Source organism: Melozone crissalis, unplaced genomic scaffold (genome assembly GCF_028551555.1).
Source record: "Melozone crissalis strain CALT ecotype California unplaced genomic scaffold, PUWL_Pcris_2 ptg000068l_1, whole genome shotgun sequence".
NCBI classification, from domain to species: Eukaryota; Metazoa; Chordata; class Aves; order Passeriformes; family Passerellidae; genus Melozone; species Melozone crissalis.
The window spans coordinates 7,576,028-7,597,343 of record NW_026535846.1 but is presented as its reverse complement, the minus strand read 5'-3'; the positions used below and the strand labels follow the sequence as shown (position 1 = coordinate 7,597,343).

The following is a 21,316-nucleotide window of genomic DNA, read 5'->3' as shown; positions in this document are numbered from 1 at the left end:
GCACTGTGCAAAATGAGACGTTGAATTTTCCTCCGTTAGTTTGGAAGGATGTCTTTCAAGTCACATCTTCCAATGTGACTTCCACGTCTTCCAAGTTCTTATTACTCCCTTCCAGGATGCAGAATCGTCGAAGGAGAAGGATGATCTGCTAGCTGATGAGCACTTCCTCATGGTGACACAGCTCCAGTGGGAGGATGATGTCATCTGGAACGGGGAGGATGTCAAGCACAAAGGGACTAAGACGCAGCGTGCGAGCTTGGCGGGCTGGCTGCCCTCCAGCATGACCAGAAATGCCACTGCCTACAATGCCCAGCAAGGTGATCAGGGCTCTGACACCAGCTTTACTTGCTGTAGTGAGCTGGCTCATTACATGCTCAACTGCAGCACTTAGTAAAACTGTACATGTACAGTTGCATGTCTCAAATGTAGAACATAATTCCCCCTGTGAGGGGGTGCTTTTTGGAAAAATCACAGCTCCACTGAGAATTCTGAGACTTGGTTTCTTTCCAAAACCAGAGTAGGTCACTTCTGTTAAAAGCTCTGTTTTTCTTCTTCCCATGTGGAATACCAGATGCTGGATCCATCTACATTAATATCAAGCAAAGCTGCCCTTAGGATTTTCTCTTTTTATAGGCTAGTGGAATTTTGTTTACTTTTGTTTTTAATTGGAAGAATTATGTAAAAGTCTTCAGAAGTTTCTCCTCAACTAAAAATTGTATACTGTTTTTTCTAGATAGGAAGTAACCATTCTTACAAGCCTCAGACTTCTTTTAGACATGGATGCATTTTAAATTGAAATTGTTCACATAGAATGAATGTTTGTTATATCTTATGCTGCTTTTACAAGGAAAGACTAATGGGGATGTCAGATCTTTATTGGATACCAGTGTCAGTTCTTTAGTGTTCAGCTGTGAGTACAAGACACTGAGGTGTTAGGTGTGTGAATTGGAGTTTCTTTGAAGAGGCTGCAGATTCCAGCAGTCAGCTCTGTGTGAAATGTTTTTTTTTTTAAGCTTTCCCAGTTCTAATTACACATATCACTCTTTGGGATATGAGCAGTAGATCCATCAGGCTGAGAGTCACTCTCCATGCAATCCCCCAGTCCTGGTTTGAGGCACTGCAGTGCCTCTGACCCTCCCACTCAAGCTGACCTTGCTTTTGGTTTTCTTTTCTCTAGGTTTGAACCGCAGTGGCTCTTTGCTCAACTCACCAATTCCTCTAGCACAGAAACCCAATGTGGCAGGAGTCCTGGGCATAGCAAAGTGCAAGGAAAAGGCTCCTGAACAGCAAGGTAATGGCCCATGAAGAGGTGCATGTGGCACTCATTTCTGTGGCAGAAGGGCTACTTGTTTGCTCTAAAACTTTTTGGAGGCTGTGTTTCAAAAGAGCAAAATCTCTGAGCATTGGTAAAGCTCAGACTTGGAGCTCTACTTCCTCTCTGCTTTCAAGATCAGTTTTCTTTTGCCTTTCAGAGGTCTTCCCTCAGGAAGCCTGAAAGATGGGGAAGGTAGAGGGAATAAGATGCGGGAATGAGATCTGAAATAGTTTTCTGCCAAGGCTGAAACAATTTCCTGTGTATAAAATTCTCAAGTGTTCTACTTTTTGATTGTTGCAGTTTCCCTGGATGAAGACAAGCCCTGGTACTCCATTTTCCCAATTGATAATGAAGAGTTGGTGTATGGCCGTTGGGAAGACAATATCATCTGGGATGATCAGGCAATGGAAACCTACTTGGATCCCCCTGTCTTAACACTTGATCCAAATGATGAAAACATAATTCTAGGTACGTTTATGGCATGCAGAAATTTGACTTGAGTGGGAAAAGACAAAGGGAAATGGAAGCAAGGGTTTATAATCACACTGCAGTGGAAACAAATGGACTGGGGCAATACTTACAGCCTTCCTTTGTTCTGGATTTTGAAGTTAATTTGCAAGTCAAAGGCCTAAGCAGAACATGGCAATGCTAATAACCTATATTGCTGTGGTGTACACATTCAACTTCCAAGTTAAATGCACTGACAGGAAAGCAAAAATGAATGCCTTGAAAGTTAAATTCAATGTGATTAATCTGGCTCTTGATGTGTTTTAGGAGTGACTGTCTTAATTTGACTTGCATGCATGTTGGTTTGAAGAGGAAAGGTAGGGATGTAAACTTGTGCTTTCAGAAATTCCTGATGAAAAGGAAGAGATGACTTTGAACTCTCCATCCAAGGAGAACAAGAAAGAATCTTCTCTAAAGAAGAGTCGGATCCTGTTGGGAAAAACAGGTGTCATCAAGGAAGAACCACAGCAGGTAAGCATAAGCTTTAGCATCATCTCCAGGGTTAGGAATGATGAGGAGGGAGTGAGATTTGTTGGGTTTTTTGACATCTCTCTCTCTCTGTGTTTAAAATGGAATTAGAACATGTCTCAGCCAGAGGTGAAGGATCCCTGGAACCTCTCCAATGATGAGTTTTACTACCCCAAACAGCAGGGACTTCGAGGAACCTTTGGAGGAAACATCATCCAGGTAGTCACAATAGTCTTCACTGTGAATGAAAGGGCTTGAGTGCCTTGATAGGAGGTTTTTAGCTGAGGGTAGGACTGAGGATTTGTAGAAAAACAGAATTTAGATTACAACAGGTCAGTTAAGTGTTCATGAAAGATATTTTTAATGCTCAATTAATATTAGGAGTTTGAACTAATTTTTATTGATTGCCCCATCAAACTGAGATTTATTTGCTTGATATTGCTGTGTCCTCCTCACCATGCTTTTGTTTGGTGTCTTGTTATGTAGCATTCTTTGTAAACCAATAGTGGGAGAGGAGAATGGGGTGCAGCTTGTTTCTGCTGCTACTGTGTGTCTTAGTCTGAATATTATAAAATTAATTTAGTTACTGGTGAATATGAATTACTGCTCACTAGCCCCAGCTGAGGAGATGATAGTTTTTTTCTTCCTTCTTTGTGGAATTCAGTGACTTCTAAAACCTCATCTGACTCCAGCAACTTCTGTAATGGGAAACTTGCATATAATTCCAGATGAATTTCTCCCCACCGAATTATGGTTATACATGTAATTCCTGATTAGTAAAAAGATCCCACCATTTGGTACCATTTGAAATAGTAAAATTGAAGTCATCCCTGTATGCAAAGGAAAGATCTTTATATGGAAGTAAGGACTTTTCTGTCAAAAGTCAACACTTATGATGACAAGTGAATTTCAATGCACTTGTACTTCTGCGAGGAAACCTAAAAATATCCCTGGGCTCTGTTATTTGAGGTTTAACAGGATAAGATGATGGTTTTACTTTTGAGGTGGTGCATGTCTCTTAGCACAGCTTTGTTCTGTACCAGCACTCCATCCCAGCAGTGGAGCTGCGCCAGCCGTTCTTCCCCACCCACATGGGTCCCATGAAGCTGCGGCAGTTCCATCGGCCTCCCCTGAAGAAATATTCCTTTGGTGCCTTGTCCCAGCCTGGGCCCCACGCTGTGCAGCCTCTGCTGAAGCACATCAAGAAGAAAGCCAAGGTCCAGTTGTTCCTGTCTGTGTGGCCCCTGGGCAGCTGGGTGAGCTGTTCTGGTGACACTGTCCCCTGTCCCCGGCGCAGATGCGGGAGCAGGAGCGCCAGGCCTCCGGCGGGGGGGAGATGTTCTTCATGCGCACACCCCAGGACCTCACTGGCAAGGATGGAGATCTCATCCTGGCTGAGTACAGCGAGGAGAACGCCCCTCTGATGATGCAGGTTGGCATGGCAACAAAGATTAAAAATTACTACAAGAGGGTGAGTATCAGATTCTGCTCTTGGACAGCGCTTTCCCTCTGCCTCTCACTGAGAGCTAACAGCTCCTCCGTTGCACCTTCCAGAAACCTGGCAAAGATCCAGGAGCTCCAGACTGTAAATATGGAGAGACTGTTTATTGTCACACTTCTCCCTTCCTGGGTTCTCTGCATCCAGGCCAGTTGCTGCAGGTGAGAAACAAGGTTTTTACATTTAAAAGACTGATAAGTTGGCTGTGGCATAATAGGCAGAGTACCTTTTACTCTTTACTTTAAACCCTATTTATTCAATCACAAATAATACGCAGCTTCCAAAAAACCCACCAACTTCCTTTTGAATCCCAGTTTATGTCTCTTTGTTTACTAGTAATAGTAATTACTATTAGTAATTCAGTTCCTAGTTTTTTTTTTAATCTCTGTTGCATGTTTTTTTAAGTCATTGTAGGAGTTACAAGAATTGCAGGAAGTGAATCTTTGCTGTTTTGCTTAGTAATGGTATTAGAAATAGTGTTAGAGAGGACTGAGGGGAAAACCAAAGCTGCTTGAATGCTGAGAAGCTCAATAAATAGGTGTTGGAGGGGATAGAAAACATGGATTTCTCACAGTCCAGGATTTTATGTGTACCTTCTGAGAATTACACTTCTTGTTTTTGGATGCCACTTACTAGTCAGGTGCACAGACTTCTGCTTTTATGAGCCTCTCTCTGTTGTTAAAATACATACATTTGAGTTGGGGAGAGGAATTAAGAATGTTACAAGGACCACCTGGCTAATAATCTATTAATGTAAATAGAAATGGATTTCAGTTAATGCTAGCTGCTCTTGCTGCAGCAATAATTCTTCCATTCTGTACCACAGGATAAAGGTAAGGTGAAGGTTCACATTAGAGATGTATCACAGAACTACCAATGCTAATTGTGTGTTGGGCTGGTTTCTGTGGTTATTGTACCCTTTTGCAGATGTGTTCTTTCTGCCTTTTATTGAAAGTGCCTCCTTAAAGGACTTGAAGTACCTCCACATGTCCAAAGAGCCCTTCAATCTCTGCATTTGTTCTAGTGTTTCTTAAGCTTTTGTTCTTCATCCTTGACTAGTCCCTGCACATTTACATATACTGTGATATAAATAATGGTATACCATTGCAGTGAACCTTGTGGTGTTGTTTTGGTCTTTAAGATCTTTTTTGTAGATTGTATCACAGAAGATTTGATCAAAACTTCTGAACTTTGATTTGTTTCTCTTGACAGGCATTTGAAAACAATCTTTTCAGGGCCCCCATCTATTTACATAAGATGCCTGAAACAGATTTTCTGATCATCAGGACACGCCAAGGTTACTACATTCGAGAACTGGTGGATATTTTTGTAGTTGGGCAGGAGTGCCCACTCTATGAAGTACCTGGGCCCAACTCTAAGCGAGCTAACACACATATCAGAGACTTCCTGCAGGTATGTGATAGGAGATTGTTTGGGGATTTTGGGGGATCTTTGAGGCAAGTCCATGGCATAGGCTTGGGCCTTGGGACAGTCTTGATTTGAGGATCTCATTGTCCTGCTGTGACTCCATTTTTTCGTTTGTTTGTTTTCTGGTGAGGTGAGAGCACTGCAAGAATTGGATGTTAACCAGACAGGCCATTTTGGTTTTCATTTAACCAAAGATTTATAGCCTGTCTCTTCTGTTTTAATGGCATCCTATCTGATAAGATAATGGCTTTTTATAACCAGAATAAAAGGTTTGGAAATTATATATAAATGTACAAAACTGAAGAAGTTAGAGTGAGTTTTGAAGTGGTTGTGCTGTGTGAAATGTCACTTATGGGTTTTACTAAGAGTCAGTTAAGGAAACTTATCACTGTGCTATCAAACAGCACAGAATTAGAGTTGCCTCGTAGGTATTTCTTAATTTTCTAGATCTTCTGGTGATTAAGCTTTGAGACAGTCCATGAGCACTCAGTAATTATCCCCAATTTCATTTTTTGAGAAAATTTCTAGTAATTTACTGTCAATTTAACTCAAAATTATAACTCCAGAGGTATCTGCAGAGCAGGAGAATCCATGCTGTTCACAGAATTTCTGTGACAAAGCACAAACATTTCTAATGTGTTAAAACAAACTTTCAAGACAAACATGTTTCCACATCTCATTCTCAAAACCAGCTGAACCTGAAGCAGACACACAGCTTGGAAAATTCACTGAATAAATTTATGAGAAAAAATGGTTTTTAAGTAGCAAATCTGGAGCAGACACCAGAAACATCGTGTGCACTGTCTGTGCAAGCCGGTTTATTGTTTCTTTGGACAAATGGGTGTTGTTTTGTAGGTTTTTATCTACAGGCTCTTCTGGAAGAGCAGGGACCGTCCCCGGAGGATCCGCATGGAGGACATCAAGAAGGCTTTTCCCTCGCACTCCGAGAGCAGCATCCGCAAGCGCCTGAAGCTCTGCGCCGATTTCAAACGCACAGGTACTGACGGGTTTTCTTTGGTGGGCAGCCATCCTGTGCTGCTCCTGGAGCTCCCAACACAGCACAAAGAGAGAACATCTCCTGATAAACCATTACTGAAAGCTTGTAGAACTGTAATCTGACAGGGGTGCTGTTTGTTCCAGTTTTTAAGAATGTGCGCTTTCTTTTGGCGCAAGTGTGCTTGATGGTGAGAAGTGACTACATTTAGTAGTCATTAGAATAGTGACAGTAGACATTGGTCACAAGTTTAGACATTTTTAATAACCCTTTGGGCATTTTTAATAACCCTTTACTCATTAAAGACACAACACAAACACATTCCCTCTCTGTGTGGCTGTGTTGTGTTTTGCATGCAAATACATGCAAATGCAAGCTGGGACTGTGATGGCATCCACCACGTGGAAACCACTCAGTGTTTGACCTGTGCGTTTTTCAGGGATGGACTCAAACTGGTGGGTTTTAAAGCCGGATTTCAGGTTGCCAACAGAGGAAGAGATCAGAGCCATGGTGTCCCCAGAGCAGTGCTGTGCCTATTACAGCATGATTGCAGCCGAGCAGCGGCTCAAGGTAAATCCTGCTAAATCCAAGGCAAATTCCTGGCACCCTGGGAGGGGTGAGCCTAGCTAACACCTCCTCTCTGAAGCTAATTCTGCTATAAAATAGGCAAGTTAGGTCCCTGACTGTTGTGTCACTTGCTAAGTTTGCTGCTGCATAAAAGGGAATTAAGTCTTAAAGAGAGAAACACTGTATTCTTACTGCCTATTATCTCAACATTTAATCAGCTCAAAAGTACCAAAGGGAAGGTACAGGAAAGGGCTTATGTTTATACCTGGAGCTCTACAGCTTAAAGTGACCAGCAGGTGGCTGTAAGAGACACTGATTATTTTTTTTTAAATTTGAATGCACTGTTAGATATGGAGTTTGTCAAAATACTGGGCAGTTTGACATCTCTGCTACTGTTGGTCACTGTGAATCTTGCAAACAACTGTCTGTGGAGGTTTGCTTGTTCAGCATGGCAAGTCTTCATGTTTTGTCTCCAGTAACCTGTTTAACACTTCAGCTTCTCATTTTTTCCCTAACATTTCTCTGCAGGATGCAGGTTATGGGGAGAAATCCTTCTTTGCTCCAGAAGAGGAGAATGAAGAGGATTTCCAAATGAAGATTGATGATGAGGTATCATCAGAGTGATGCATGAGTGTGTACACCGGTATATAAATTTGAATGGCAGGAGAAAAATGAGGTCCTTGTATTTAAAGGACATATTTAAAGTCTGATTCAGTGTTTTCAATGTTCACACAGCTTTTTTGGGAACTTCTGCTGGCAGCTCATACCTGTCTTTGGTGATTGTTCTTGCAGGTCCTTTCCAGGATTAGGCTTTTTTTTACCTTAAATGCCTCTTTGTGAGTTCCTTAGCATTTCAATTATTCATTGAAGTGTCATCAGGGCAGCTGAAGGATCAAGAGGAGGAATTCACCCTCATTGTGTCAGTTGAAAAGTTTTCAGTATGACTGCAAGAATTGCAAAATAAAAGCTTGGACTGTAACAGGGTTGTGATTGTTTATTTTCTCTCTGGCAGGTGCGCACGGCTCCCTGGAACACCACACGAGCCTTCATTGCTGCCATGAAGGGCAAGTGCCTCCTAGAAGTGACTGGTGTTGCAGATCCCACTGGTTGTGGGGAAGGATTTTCTTATGTCAAGATTCCAAATAAACCAACCCAGCAGAAGGTATAGTTCCCAAGTAGCAATGGCTGAGAAGTCATGTGGGAGAAGTGGACTAAATAAGGGACATAAGGAAGAGAAAATATCAAATGAGCCTAGGAAAGACTCCTATGACATTAATGGGCTGAATCTTCCTCTGAACAGGACGATAAAGAGCCTCAGCCAGTGAAGAAGACAGTGACGGGCACAGACGCGGATCTGCGCCGGCTTTCCCTCAAAAATGCCAAACAGCTCCTGCGGAAATTCGGAGTGCCTGAGGAGGAGGTGAGTGTGAGCCCAGGGCAGGCTGCACACTTCACTAAGGCTTTGGCAGCTGATGGGGGAAGGGATGTATAAATTTCTGCTTTGACCTCATGTGGAGAGGATTGAGATCCACAGCCAGGTGCCTCAGCTGTGTGTCTCTAGAACCACTCCTTGTTTTCCTGTTTGCAGATAAAGAAGCTGTCCCGGTGGGAGGTGATCGACGTGGTCCGTACCATGTCCACAGAGCAGGCACGCTCAGGGGAGGGGCCCATGAGCAAATTTGCCCGTGGCTCTCGGTTCTCTGTGGCAGAACATCAGGAGAGATACAAAGAAGAGTGTCAGCGCATCTTCGACTTACAAAATAAGTGCGTTCTTATCTGATGTTCACAGCCTTGGACCCCACCCTGTCCCCACCTCAAAAGTCCAGCTCTGTGCATGTCTGGGGCTCACTGATATGTGGTGGTGTAGGTGTTCATTCAACTTGTTAGGCTCATGAAATACAGCACTGAGAAAGAGGCCTTTGGCTGTTAATAGAAACCCTCAGAATAATAGAAACCCTTGTTGTCACAGACCTTTTGGAAAGGTAGAATGTGTTGCAGAGTCACAACATGAGATGTTCTGCAGTTCTACACATCTGTAGTTCACCACCTTCCTTCCTTTCCTTTCCTGTTTTGTTCTGTTATGAACAATTTGCCATCTCGCTCTTGGGTAGCAGGTACCAATTCTATGTCCTATTCTTAGAACTGCCAAAATACATAATTACTCCTTGTTCTGGCCTGAGACTTGCGTGATGAGGGGATAAGGTATTGTTAATGAAGAAGAGATCAACTATTTGGGAAAGATTGTCTTCAAACAGTTGTTCCTTTAGCAGGGGTTAAAAGGAGGGCTGAGAAGGGAATAAATTATGCCTGTTGTAGTAGTGATTTGTATCATTAATTCTCAAATCTTTGCATCATTTTTACCTTTGTATTTCTGGGAAAGTAACAGACTGAGGTTTTTTTAATTTGGGAGGGCCACATTCACTGACTTTCAGGATGCTTCCTATTTCAGGGTTCTGGAATCCACTGAGATCCTGTCAACAGACACAGATAGCAGTTCAGCTGAAGACAGTGACTTTGAAGAGATGGGAAAGAATATTGAGAACATGTTACAGAACAAGAAAACTAGTTCTCAGCTCTCTCGGGAAAGAGAAGAGCAGGAACGGAAGGAATTGCAAAGGATGCTCCTGGGAGAAGACAATGACAAAGACAGGGGCAAAAAGGACAGGAGAGACAAAAAGGGGCTGTGTAAGTAACTGCAACCACCAGAATTATGCCTGGGAAGGGATGCAGGACTTAATGTCCTGCTGCAAAGTGTGCTGATCTGGCCACTCAGGAGTGTGGATTCCTTACAGGGAGAAGGTATAAACATGCTTATCTGCTTATCTTAACATTCCCTCTCTAGGGGTTCTTCCTTCTCTTGAGCACTTAGTGGCTGAAAGTGCATGTGAAGTGTATTCTTTGCCTCATATCTTTTGTTTATTTTGAACTATAAACTTACTCTGGTATTTCTTTAGATAGTCACTGCTGCTTCCTGCTGAAGTTTCTTTTTTTTATTTTTATTTTGAGTGGGGAGCTGGTTTTTTTCAGCATTTTTCTCAACATGTCTTCACACATAGTTCCTGCAACCATCTTACGGTTGTGTAGTTGGATCCTCTGTGTACACACAGCTCTGTGTGTGAAGCAGACACAGTCTGCAGGCTGATAGCAGTGTCTGTTACACTGTGTGCTGTGGCAGCATGTTTGGAGGTAAATTGGGCAGCTGCCAGATTTGGATCTCCTGGAGATGTGCTTGTTTTAAGTGCATTCCAACAGAGAACTTGACATGTCCCTGACTGGCTGGTAAAACGTTTGGCCTGTGAATGAACTTCATGAAGGTGTCCACGACCACTGTCACTTGTAGAATGTTTGTGAGCAAAGCTGAACTCTGCATCTGAGTCAATGTTACTGTTGCCACCTATTCTCAAATTGGGAATAAATCACTAATAAATAGTTACCAGAATAATTTATAAGGCAAATGTGGAAGATTTTTTATGATTATTACCTCATGAAAGATATCCAGTGTTACTTTGTACAAAACCTTTCAACCTGAATTATGAATGGTGCTGGAAAGATTCTGTGGTTACTTGACACACTGGTTGGAGCACTCCTTGGAAAACTGGATAATTCTTGATCCTAAGTTTCTGCCAGATAACCATACCTATGATGAAAAGCACTGTAACTAATCCATCTGCAGGGCCAGATGCAATTGCATGGCAGGTTGTACTTGTGGCTCCTTGTTGACTGTAGCTGTTCTTTCTGGCTTTGTAATCTATGTGGATAATTAGGTATCTTTGTTTCAGCTGCATTTCATGTCATGGTAAGAAACCATGAACAAGCAAGGGAAAGAGTTCTATTAGGTTTTCCTGAGTGTGTGTCTTGGAAGCTTTTAAGCCAAAACTATCTGCTGTATTTAAACAATGGTATTTCTACAATGTGGAAAAATATTAGAAGCAAATAAAGCATTTTCTTGTGACAACAGCTTCAGCAGCCTCAGCAAACTCTCACAAGGATGATGACACTGCCTCTGTGACCAGCCTGAATTCCTCTGCCACGGGCCGGCGCCTGAAGATCTACCGCACGTTCAGGGACGAGGACGGCAAGGAGTACGTGCGGTGTGAGACGGTGCGGAAACCCGCGGTCATCGACGCCTACTGCCGCATACGGACCACCAAGGACGAGGAGTTCATGTAAGGCCTTCCTGCTCTCCTTCTCCTGTCTCTTCACTTTGCCTGCAGGCTTATTTCATTCCACTGACAGCATGAAGAAATGTAGAATTGAGCGTAGAAGCCCGGCGCAGTAATTGTGGAGAGAAAGAGATTTAATGGCTGTCCCTTTGGAGAGTGTCACAAACTTCGTGCAGTGATTGAGCTGGCAGAAGAGTACCTGGCAAACCATGAACTAGGCTGGAAAATTTCTGTGGTTTTTTTCCCCCCACCCAGACGGAAGTTTGCCCTGTTTGATGAGCAGCACCGTGAGGAGATGCGGAAGGAGCGGCGCAGGATCCAGGAGCAGCTACGGAGGCTAAAGCGGAACCAAGAGAAAGAGAAACTCAAGGGCCCTCCAGAAAAGAAGCCCAAGAAAATGAAAGAGCGTCCAGACTTGAAAGTAAGCATTCCATACAGGTTCTGGCTACTGGAGAAATATTCTGTTCTAGTCATGTACTAAAGATCTCACTGGGGTGTTTTAATGATGCTTTGCCTCAAAACTAGGAGCCCATATGTGAGTTCTGATACATCACCTTCTATTTTTGCAGCTAAAATGTGGAGCATGTGGTGCAATTGGGCACATGAGGACGAATAAGTTCTGCCCTCTTTACTACCAAACAAATGCCCCACCTTCTAATCCTGTTGCAATGACAGAGGAGCAGGAGGAAGAGCTGGAAAAAACAGTCATTCACAATGACAATGAAGAACTCATCAAAGTTGAAGGAACGAAAATTGTCCTGGGAAAACAACTGATTGAGAGGTAAGGGAAAAAGCAGAGATACTGGTGGGGATAATAAGAATAAACAATGGAGAGCCTAATGCAGAATACTCATGTGTATTAATTACATAAAGTGACAGGGATTTACATAAACTGTTAGTACAGAATTTCCATTAAGCATTAGTTAATATGGGAGATGGAACCAAAGCCAGTAATGGGGGACAAATGATCTTGATTCACATGAGGGCTGGAGGAAGTATTGTGCTTTTTTTGTTTGTGCCTAGTGCTGATGAGGTCCGCAGGAAATCCCTGGTCCTGAAGTTTCCCAAGCAGCAGCTTCCTCCGAAGAAGAAGCGTCGCGTAGGGACAACGGTGCACTGTGATTATCTCAACGTGAGTGAAGAGTTACTGAGCTGATTGCAGCACCTCCATTCCTGTTTGTACCACCTGGCCAGGCCCTTAACTGCTCCTGTGCAACCTCCTCGTGCCTGCCCAGGAAATTAATAAGCTAAATTGTCTAGGATTTCTGTGAGTAAATGTTTTGCAACTTGGGACTGCTTTAATTTTTCTGCCTCTGATTTTTTCAGCGTCCCCATAAATCCATCCACCGGCGGAGAACCGATCCCATGGTGACACTCTCATCCATCTTGGAGGGCATCATCAATGATATCAGGGATCTTCCCAATGTAAGTTTGAGCTATGACACCCAAATCCTGCATCTCAAGCAATATGGTTGAAGGAGGGTATGTGTTGTAGATACCAGAATTTGGCTGGTTTTGTATGGATACATGTTCAAAGCTCATTTGTGATTTTTTCAAATATTTTTTTCAACAAAACCAGCACAAGATGAATGAAATATAGCAATGTGTAATGCTTTTATATATGTGGCACTGGAGAAGATCTGTCCTTCACTCTTTTCTGACCAGTCTTTGCCAGAAACTTGCAAAATCAAAAGATTAAATGGAAGATTGGAGTTGAAATGCGAATTTTAAAGTTCAGTTTCTTGACTTTTGTTTTGCAATTGAAAATACCACACATTTTCAGTGAGAAGTGAGATTTTCCTTCTTATAGTGGTATTAGAAAATAACCGTGTGGAAGAAAGTGTTTGCCATCGTGGGGTTGAGCTTATTCTGTTTTCCCTGGTGCAGGAAACTTTGTGTAAAGGTTTTATACATTAGTGCCTGTTTAACTGTGGAGGTTAAACTGAGATTAACTGTGCTATTACTGTGCTAATAACCATTTGTTTCTTTTCCTCCTCAGACATACCCCTTCCACACTCCTGTAAATCCAAAAGTTGTCAAAGATTATTACAAGATCATTACTCGGCCCATGGATTTACAGACCCTGCGTGAAAACGTCCGTAAGAGGCAGTACCCGTCCCGAGAGGAGTTCAGGGAGCACCTGGAGCTCATTGTGAAGAACAGTGCCACTTACAATGGTAAAAACACAGGGAAATCCTGCTTCTGCTAATACACTGTGCATGGATGAGCTGTGGAACTTTTAGAGTTAACAAAAGCAACATAAAAGCAGAGTAAATGCACTTCCAGATTGCAGTAGTGAACGTATATTTTTCTAGCTATACCTGAAAGATTATATTAATTTTAATGAACTAATTAATTAATAAGAAAGAAGTGAATTCCAGCATGTAGCAACAACTAAATGCTGACTGTGATGTAGTAATTGAAGTTCAGTTATGGGTTTGTGTCTTGGATTGACTCAATGACTGAAGACTTCTGCATGTTTCAAGTCCTGCCTACCTCTTTCATAGCTAAGTAAAATATTGTGTTCAGTGGATTACATTATTATGCTTTATTGAATCAATCTTTCAATGCAAATAGAAGTAGTTCACACCCATTAAAGGCAGTGCCTTGGAGCATGCAGCTTTGAGTTAGATTACATTATTATGCTTTATTGAATGAATCTTTCAATGCTAATAGGAATAGTTCACACCCATTAAAGGCAGTGCCTTGGAGCATACAGCTTTGAGTAGAGTTTGCTGTCATGATTTTACGTATTTTATTCTCAGTTGCAATAAACCTCTTCCCCATTTGGGAAGGTCAGGAAACTAGTTTAAAAAATGAAAGAAAGCTAGTTTAAAATAAAAGCATAGATTCTGTGGTAGAGTATGTATCTGCTGGGGAAAAGTGCTGATTCCCTGGCTTTATTCTGACTGCTGATAGAAATGTCTTTGTCCAAAATATACTAATTTGACAGAAAAACCTCCCAGCTGCACTGAGTCTGTCTAGGTTGTGCAGCATTGAGGGCGACACTGACAGCACTGAGTTTGTGTCTTTGCTGCTTCCTTTATTATTTTGACAGTTAAATCCCTGATTTATCCTAATAAGTAAGATCCATTTTTTTCATAGTTCTGTTGCAAATTCTTGTTTCCATGTCTGAGGAATCCTGAAATTATCTAAAGCTGGGGTTTTTGAATATTCCTTAAATGTCCATCTTGCCTTCCTTAGCAGTTCTGCTTCACTGACTGGACTTAGGGAAGGAAACAGAAATTTCATGATTTATACTGTGAATATTTGGCAGAGGTGGAGGGCTTGGAGGCCAGTCTGCCACAGGCACAGCTGCTTTCCAAAAGGTTTCCAAACTTTACTAGAATGTATGCCAGAAATGTTATTTACTACTAATAACATTTTCTCATATAAAATGCATGCTGAACTTGAATAACTGTGTGTATTGAAAATATACTTGAGTATATTCTCCTAACTGTGCCAGAAATATTATCAGTGATGCCTTAGGAGTAAAGATTAAGCATATTGTGACATGGCCTTTTTAATCAAGCTGCACTTGCTGTGTGTGTTTGCAGGGCCAAAGCACTCACTGACACAGATATCCCAGTCCATGCTCGACCTGTGTGATGAAAAGCTAAAAGAGGCAAGTTCTGTGAATGTGTTGTGGTCAGAATGGAGGGGGAGGGATGATCAGGTGTGGTTGAAGACTTTGAGAACAGAGGATGTGCATAGACAAAACCTAGGGGTTTACGGAGAGTAGTAGAAAATTAAAGGAGTTCTTCCTCCTAGCCCAGAAGGTATTTGAATTTTTACCATTTTAAACAGTTCCCATGGGAGCCTTGCTGAAAAAATGCTTGTTTCTTATTCTAGTTACCTTATCTATAGGCTTATATCTTGACTATTACCCCCTGTTAGTTTCAAGTGTTTCCATAAAAAGGTGCATGGGAGTCTCTCTGGGACAGAGTATCGTGATAGTTCAGTTATTAGTTTAGGGTCAGCCACTGATTTTCCCTACTTCTTTTGCAGAAAGAAGATAAACTGGCTCGATTAGAAAAAGCAATTAATCCTCTCCTGGATGATGATGATCAAGTGGCCTTTTCCTTCATTTTGGATAACATTGTGACTCAAAAGATGATGGCAGTTCCAGATGTATGTATCTTGAGTGACTATGTGTGATGTGCAAAATGTGCTGATCTTGTTGTGGAGAAAACAGTGCTATTAAATAGAAAAGTCTTCTGTAAAATTATCAATTTGTATTCTATGTTCCTACTGTCAAATAGATATCAACAGGCCTAGTTAAAAATCCAGTTGGTAGGTGTTTTCTCTGTGTCCCTCCCAAACCTAAATCATTGGATTCAAGAGGTCTTGTTATAAACACCTTAAATACATTTGGAGTGTTAATCAATTCTGCACTTGTTTTATGACATTTATAGCTCAAACTGTAGAAAATTCTACACAGAAGCTTTCTAAACCTGTCTGTTTTCTTTTTTTTTTTTTCTTTTTTCAGTCTTGGCCATTCCACCATCCAGTTAACAAGAAGTTTGTTCCTGACTATTACAAGGTGATTGCCAATCCGATGGATCTGGAGACCATCCGCAAGGTGAGCAGCTTGGGCTGAGCAGTCTCCTGAGAGGTGTTTGGACTTGATCACTCACTGGGTGACAATTCTCTTCCAGAATATCTCCAAACACAAATACCAGAACAGGGAGACTTTCCTGGATGACGTTAACCTCATCCTTGCCAACAGCATTAAGTACAATGGTAGGTGGTGGAAATGAGGCTTCAGCTGCCTTTTGTACTTTAATTCATCTGGGCACAACCAAAGTGTGTTGAAGCCTGAGGCTGTGATTCATAAACCTGATGATTGTTTTCCTTTCCTGAGGAAAGAGATGCTTTAACAGTGCTGTTTTCACTGTCACATGGAGCTTTATTACCATCTGGTGCAGAATGGGGCAGTTACATTTGGGGAGGATGTTCTGCTTGCTCAGTGCACGTCTCTGATCCAGTGATTTGTTTCTGGGAATTTCCTTGAGACAGACAGGGTACAACCTTCCTGTTGTACCTCTAAATCCTCTAAATCACACTTTTAATGCTGGAACAAACTGGTTGTGCTATTTTAGCTGAATGTGAGCTCTGCTTACTCAGAAGGAGTTAGGATTTAGGGGTCTGTGTAACCAAAACCTGTCTCTTGCTGTCTGTATTGAAAAAACATCAGAATGTATAAAGAGATTTGTTTCTTACTACAGGGTCAGACAGCCAGTACACAAAAACAGCCCAGGAGATTGTAAACATCTGTTACCAGACTTTAGCTGAGGTATGTGGACAACTTTAGTGGAATATTTACAGTTTGAATTTTCTGATCTGCAACCTTAGCAAGCTTTTTTGTTCTTAGTATGATGAGCACCTGACTCAACTCGAGAGGGACATCTCTACTGCTAAGGAAGCAGCACTGGAGGAGGCAGATCTGGAGAGTCTTGATCCTATGACCCCTGGTCCCTACACTCCACAGGCAAGTGACCAAGCAAGGCTTTCACTTCCTTTTAGTTTCAGTCTCCTGGGTGTTTGATCCCAATTTTCCTCTTTGTTTCATGTTCTCCATCTGTCTGCAGTTTTTCTTTTAGTGGAGTATGTTGTTGGATGGTGTGCTAACACATACTGCTTTTTAAGAATAAATATTAGAAGCAGTTCTGATGCTTCAGAAAGTGAGGTACCTAAGACAGAGAGAGACATTTCCCAGGCAAGTTGTAAAACTGGTCTAAAGATGAGCTGTGTACAGTCAGGTACAGCTGAGTGTGGGTTGGAAGGTTGAGGACTGTGCAAATGTAACATTTAGAAACCCTCAGAAGTCAAGCAGTGGACAGGTAAGGAGAACATGAGGACAAAACATGGGTGTAGTGCTGAGAGGAATCCAGGGAGCTGTTTGGTGGTGGCATTGTTGGAAAGGCTCATTGCTGTGGGCAAAGGAACTCCCTAATAAGGTCAGCAAACTCCAACTGTACCCTCATTGCTGGGATTCTTTGCATCTCTTTGTTCCAGTTGTAGTGGAAAATAACATTTTTTAACCTTTATCATTATATTATAGAAGACAATTGTGTGTGTCAGGTATTTTCTATGTGTTACAGAGCAAGTTCATGCTGGGTTTCTTTTCAGTGTTTACAGTTTGGCAAAGATTTATAAGCTACTTAGACTTTTAAAAAAATAATTCTTATTTTGGGTTGTTTGATGTTTTTAAAAACATCAGTTAAAAACTTCCACCAGGAATGACAAGTTAATTCATAAAAACTAAAATTAACTTTGGAATTTGCCTAGGAAAGCAGGGGATGTCATTCTAGTGTCTGAGATGTGCCTTTTGTTTATTTGAAAGAGTTCATAGGCCTTGGGAAAGATCTCTGTGTTGATAATTGAATCATAAAATGCAAATTTTGGGGTATAGGAAGACAAATCAAAACTTTCTTTGCAGTTGTTCAGCCCAGTTGTAGACCAATAATTTTTCAGTTCTGTGCAAGTCTGATGTAATTACATCTGGAAAATTGCATTTAATTTTAACAAAGTCAGAGCAGAAAAGAAGGGCCTGAAGTTCAGGAACAATTTAAGATCTTATAAAGATTATTTTTAAGCTAAAAAATGAGTTTAGAAATTGTTTAGGCAAGAAGTATACAAAGACTGTATGGCTGAGCCAGGGTAGCAGGACACAGGAGGGTTTGGGGCAATATTTAACACCCTCCCATCCATCTCTCCCCACAAAAATACCCAAAATGTAGCATTTTAGGAAGGTGGAAAGTATTTGCTAGAAATCATGATCAAATTCAACTGGCTGGGAATGCTGAAACTGAGTATCATGGAAAAAGACCTTCCTGCCAGTAGGAAGTGTTGGTCTGCAGGAGAGTCTTTGGAGAGGAGATATTGAAATTATTTGTTGACATATTTCAAGAATTAAATGGCATCAGTGGTGATCCCAATGCATCAGAGAATGAGGGACAAAAATGCCATTTTCTTACCTGATGGTTTCCTTCCCAAGAGCAATGTTACTTGGTGTGTTTTATTCCAAGCTGGTGATCAGAAGAGAGGAAAGGAGGCCTGGGCAGGGAACTGTCCTTGCTAAGGGGAAAAAGCTCTCTGAGCTGCCTTGAACTTGTCACCTGAAGGCCACCCTTTCCCTCTGCTTCTGGGCAGAAATCCCACTTCCCACACTCCCAAACTTGCCACAGATGGCAGGTCTGGGGGAACTGCTTGGCTTTAGTTCCCTTTTTTAAATGCAGTTGTGACAGCCAACATTTATCTCCCCATATGAGTCTTCAGAGGTTGGCCTCCAGGATATAAAAAGCAAATACAGTTGAGAGCTGTCTGTGCTTTACATGTCTGTTTAAATTCTTAGGAAGGCTGTTTTGCCTAATTTAAAAATTATTTTTATTGTTCTTAAGACTTTCAGTATTGTCATGATCTATGAACTGTGTATTGTAAGGGAACTTTATCAAAATCCTAATATGTAGTTCCTCATTAACTCTTCAGAGCTCAGTCTGCATGCAAACTGCAGGTTGGCTTTAGGAACACTTTATCCAAATCCCCTTTTTCTTGCCTGTGTCAGCTTTAGGAGTTGAGACAATGACTTACATAGGATCGATTGGAAGCTGCAGCTTTGCTGTTTCATAGGTGCTAGACTTTCCCCAGTTCTGATTGGAACATTTGGGGCTGCAACAGCATTCCCATTGCAAGGAAGTGAATGAAAAGGGCCATGCTGAGTCAGACCAAAGGTTGATGTAATCAAGTCTCCTGTCTGTGGCAGGGAACAGAAGTAGGTGGATGCAAACATGCAGTGATAATTTTTACAGCAAACCCCCTCTGCTGCTGGGAATTGGTTGTTCAGGCACCTTAAACTTCTACTGGACCTGGACTATTGTATTTACGAGCTGCAGAGAGGTTTATTCTCTATAAATTTATTGAATCCTTTTGGAACCCATTTGTGATTTTGGCCTTTGTAGAATAGCACTGTATAGAAGTATGACTTCTATTTTAAAAGCTGTTATTTGGCAAACTTCAAAGCTGAGATTTTGAGCCATTGCATTTACCCCATTTGTTCTTTAAGAATAATTAGCTCATTTTGACTAAACAGTGTGTAATAATATGAACACCATGCCAAAAAGATGCATTCAGTCCTGAAATCCCAGTCTTGCCTCTCAAGGTAATGTTCCAGTCTCAGTTCAGTGCCTGAGGATGTTCTGTCTCCTGTTTCCACCTATACTTTTAGCCACCAGATTTGTATGATACCAGCACTTCCCTCAGTGTGTCCCATGGTGCTTCATTCTATCAAGATGAAAGCAATTTGTCTGCTATGGACACTCCCATCACTACCTCAGGGAAGCGAGGAGCTCAGGTCAGAATCCTCCATTTTCTCATCTGGTTGGGGAGTTGTCTTGTGTGAGCAAATTACCAAAAGGAGGCAATGACTTTGTAGGAAACAGGTGACAAAAAGATCAATTTTTCCAAGCAGAGAAGAATATCTCTTCCAAAAGTTATGATATTTTCTTAATTTTGACTGCTCTGAGGCAAAAGTAAAAAAAAATAAATTAAAGAGCACTGGGAATTGAAACACTGCAAAACAAAGAATAGAGAATCAAAAGCTGCAAAAGAATCTGCCTAAGGCCAGGTATTTGTTTGCTTCACTGCTTCTGGAAGTAGAAACCTGGTGACTCATGCTACAGAGGGTTAATATGCAATCCCTTGTTAATTCTGAATAAGGAAATGGTGAAGGATATTCTACACATTCAAAGATCCTAATTAGATTATTATGGTTGCATCCAGTGACAATTAGGAGCTTGGAACATATGGTTGCCACTGTAGGTACCTTATAGTTGTAAAAGGAAAAGCAGACAGGTTAAAGGCATTAAATAACTATAAATGAACTTGTTACAGTAACCACAGAATATTTTCCCTTAGCCTTTATTCTGTATTAAACAAAACAATAAATGTTGAAGGAGATGGAATAGCAGAAGGATATGCAGTAATAGGAGCATGAAAATAAATTACCAGGAGGATGAAGAAGGTGAGGAGCCATAAGACTGAAGGTGGTACCAGAAAGACTGGTGAGAGCTATTCTGAACAATGCAGGCAAACAGAGATTGGTTATGAATAGTTCTGTGTAATATTGTGGCCATCTGTAGCTTTGTGAATGCCTTCTAGATTTGGAAGTCTTCAAGCTTTCTGTAGAAATATATAGTCTTTGGGACAGAATCTTGCATGTCCTCTTTATCTTGGACTCATGGGGACTGTGGGAAGAACAGGAAGAGAAGGACAGAAAAAGATTTGGGGGAAATGCTGTATGCTTTTAAAATATATTATGAAAAAAAGCACTTTTTTACAGTCTAGTAAAAAAAAAACCTAGCTATTTTCCAGAAATGACTAGTTGAACAAGGAACTCTGGTCTGTGAGGCTGGAGATTCAAGGATGAGCACACCAGGTAGAAGGGTGTGGAGACTGTGCTCTCTGATCTTGCAACAAAGAGAAGAAGCATCCTTGCTCTGAGAGTGATACACAAATATTTTCCTTTCTGTCTTTCCCTTCCTGTGCTCCCACACCCACCTCTGTGGCCCAGGTGTCCCTCACAGCCCCAGGTGATGTCCAGCAGTGCCCCCCTCAGTGTCACTGCTGCTCTGGGTGATGTCCAGCAGTGCCACCCTCAGTGTCACTGCTGCTCTAGGTGATGTCCAGCAGTGCCACCCTCAGTGTCACTGCTGCTCTGGGTGATGTCCAGCAGTGCCCCCCTCAGTGTCACTGCTGTTCTGGGTGATGTCCAGCAGTGCCCCCCTCAGTGTCACTGCTGCTCTGGGTGATGTCCAGCAGTGCCACCCTCAGTGTCACTGCTCTTTTGTTCCCATCCAGATGCGCCAGGGGCGAGGTAGGCTGGGCGAGGAAGACTCTGATGTGGATATTGAAGGATTTGATGAGGATGATGATGGCAAGCCTAAGACTCCAGCCCCAGTGAGTATATTTACAGAAATCCCAGCCACAGTGTAGGTGCTGACTCTCAGGGCTGTCTGTTGTGCCTGCTGCCCTGAGACAGGCTCTGAAATGCAGTTTGGAAAAGTTAGCACTGGGAAATGAGGGAATGAATGCTTCAGAGTGGACAGAGTGGGAAATCTCTGATAGAAATGGCAGCAGGCTGCTGGATCTTCAGCATCCCTCTTTGTGTGACTCAGGAGGTTGAAGATGCAGATGGTGACCTTGCTGATGAAGAAGAAGGATCAGCCCAGCAGCCCCAGGCCAGTGTCCTCTATGAAGACTTGCTTATGTCTGATGGAGAGGATGATGATGATGGGAGTGATGAAGAGGGAGATAATCCTTTCTCATGTAAGTGTCCTTTTCTGATTGTTGATGAACCCAGCTGATCTCATGCTTCC

General features: G+C 41.9%; 1 protein-coding gene across 2 annotated transcripts in view; it reads left to right on the top strand.

The window, feature by feature from the left end:
• Positions 1 to 21,316, top strand: part of TAF1 (TATA-box binding protein associated factor 1) — a 29,783-nt gene that overhangs the window by 6,034 nt on the left and 2,433 nt on the right. Inside the window, exons 8-38 of one of the 2 annotated variants that reach the window (XM_054289619.1) lie at positions 116 to 317; positions 1,178 to 1,291; positions 1,616 to 1,783; positions 2,166 to 2,293; positions 2,402 to 2,509; positions 3,334 to 3,507; positions 3,588 to 3,761; positions 3,845 to 3,949; positions 5,001 to 5,201; positions 6,072 to 6,213; positions 6,650 to 6,780; positions 7,306 to 7,386; positions 7,790 to 7,939; positions 8,078 to 8,197; positions 8,366 to 8,541; positions 9,227 to 9,462; positions 10,736 to 10,943; positions 11,196 to 11,361; positions 11,510 to 11,721; positions 11,964 to 12,072; positions 12,267 to 12,365; positions 12,940 to 13,117; positions 14,498 to 14,569; positions 14,953 to 15,071; positions 15,430 to 15,522; positions 15,599 to 15,683; positions 16,169 to 16,236; positions 16,315 to 16,431; positions 19,168 to 19,293; positions 20,799 to 20,897; positions 21,116 to 21,266. In XM_054289619.1, coding sequence (XP_054145594.1) covers positions 116 to 317; positions 1,178 to 1,291; positions 1,616 to 1,783; positions 2,166 to 2,293; positions 2,402 to 2,509; positions 3,334 to 3,507; positions 3,588 to 3,761; positions 3,845 to 3,949; positions 5,001 to 5,201; positions 6,072 to 6,213; positions 6,650 to 6,780; positions 7,306 to 7,386; positions 7,790 to 7,939; positions 8,078 to 8,197; positions 8,366 to 8,541; positions 9,227 to 9,462; positions 10,736 to 10,943; positions 11,196 to 11,361; positions 11,510 to 11,721; positions 11,964 to 12,072; positions 12,267 to 12,365; positions 12,940 to 13,117; positions 14,498 to 14,569; positions 14,953 to 15,071; positions 15,430 to 15,522; positions 15,599 to 15,683; positions 16,169 to 16,236; positions 16,315 to 16,431; positions 19,168 to 19,293; positions 20,799 to 20,897; positions 21,116 to 21,266 — 4,312 coding nt within the window. The remainder of the gene's footprint in view (positions 1 to 115; positions 318 to 1,177; positions 1,292 to 1,615; positions 1,784 to 2,165; positions 2,294 to 2,401; positions 2,510 to 3,333; positions 3,508 to 3,587; positions 3,762 to 3,844; positions 3,950 to 5,000; positions 5,202 to 6,071; positions 6,214 to 6,649; positions 6,781 to 7,305; positions 7,387 to 7,789; positions 7,940 to 8,077; positions 8,198 to 8,365; positions 8,542 to 9,226; positions 9,463 to 10,735; positions 10,944 to 11,195; positions 11,362 to 11,509; positions 11,722 to 11,963; positions 12,073 to 12,266; positions 12,366 to 12,939; positions 13,118 to 14,497; positions 14,570 to 14,952; positions 15,072 to 15,429; positions 15,523 to 15,598; positions 15,684 to 16,168; positions 16,237 to 16,314; positions 16,432 to 19,167; positions 19,294 to 20,798; positions 20,898 to 21,115; positions 21,267 to 21,316) is intronic. The other variant, XM_054289620.1, reaches the window with a different exon arrangement.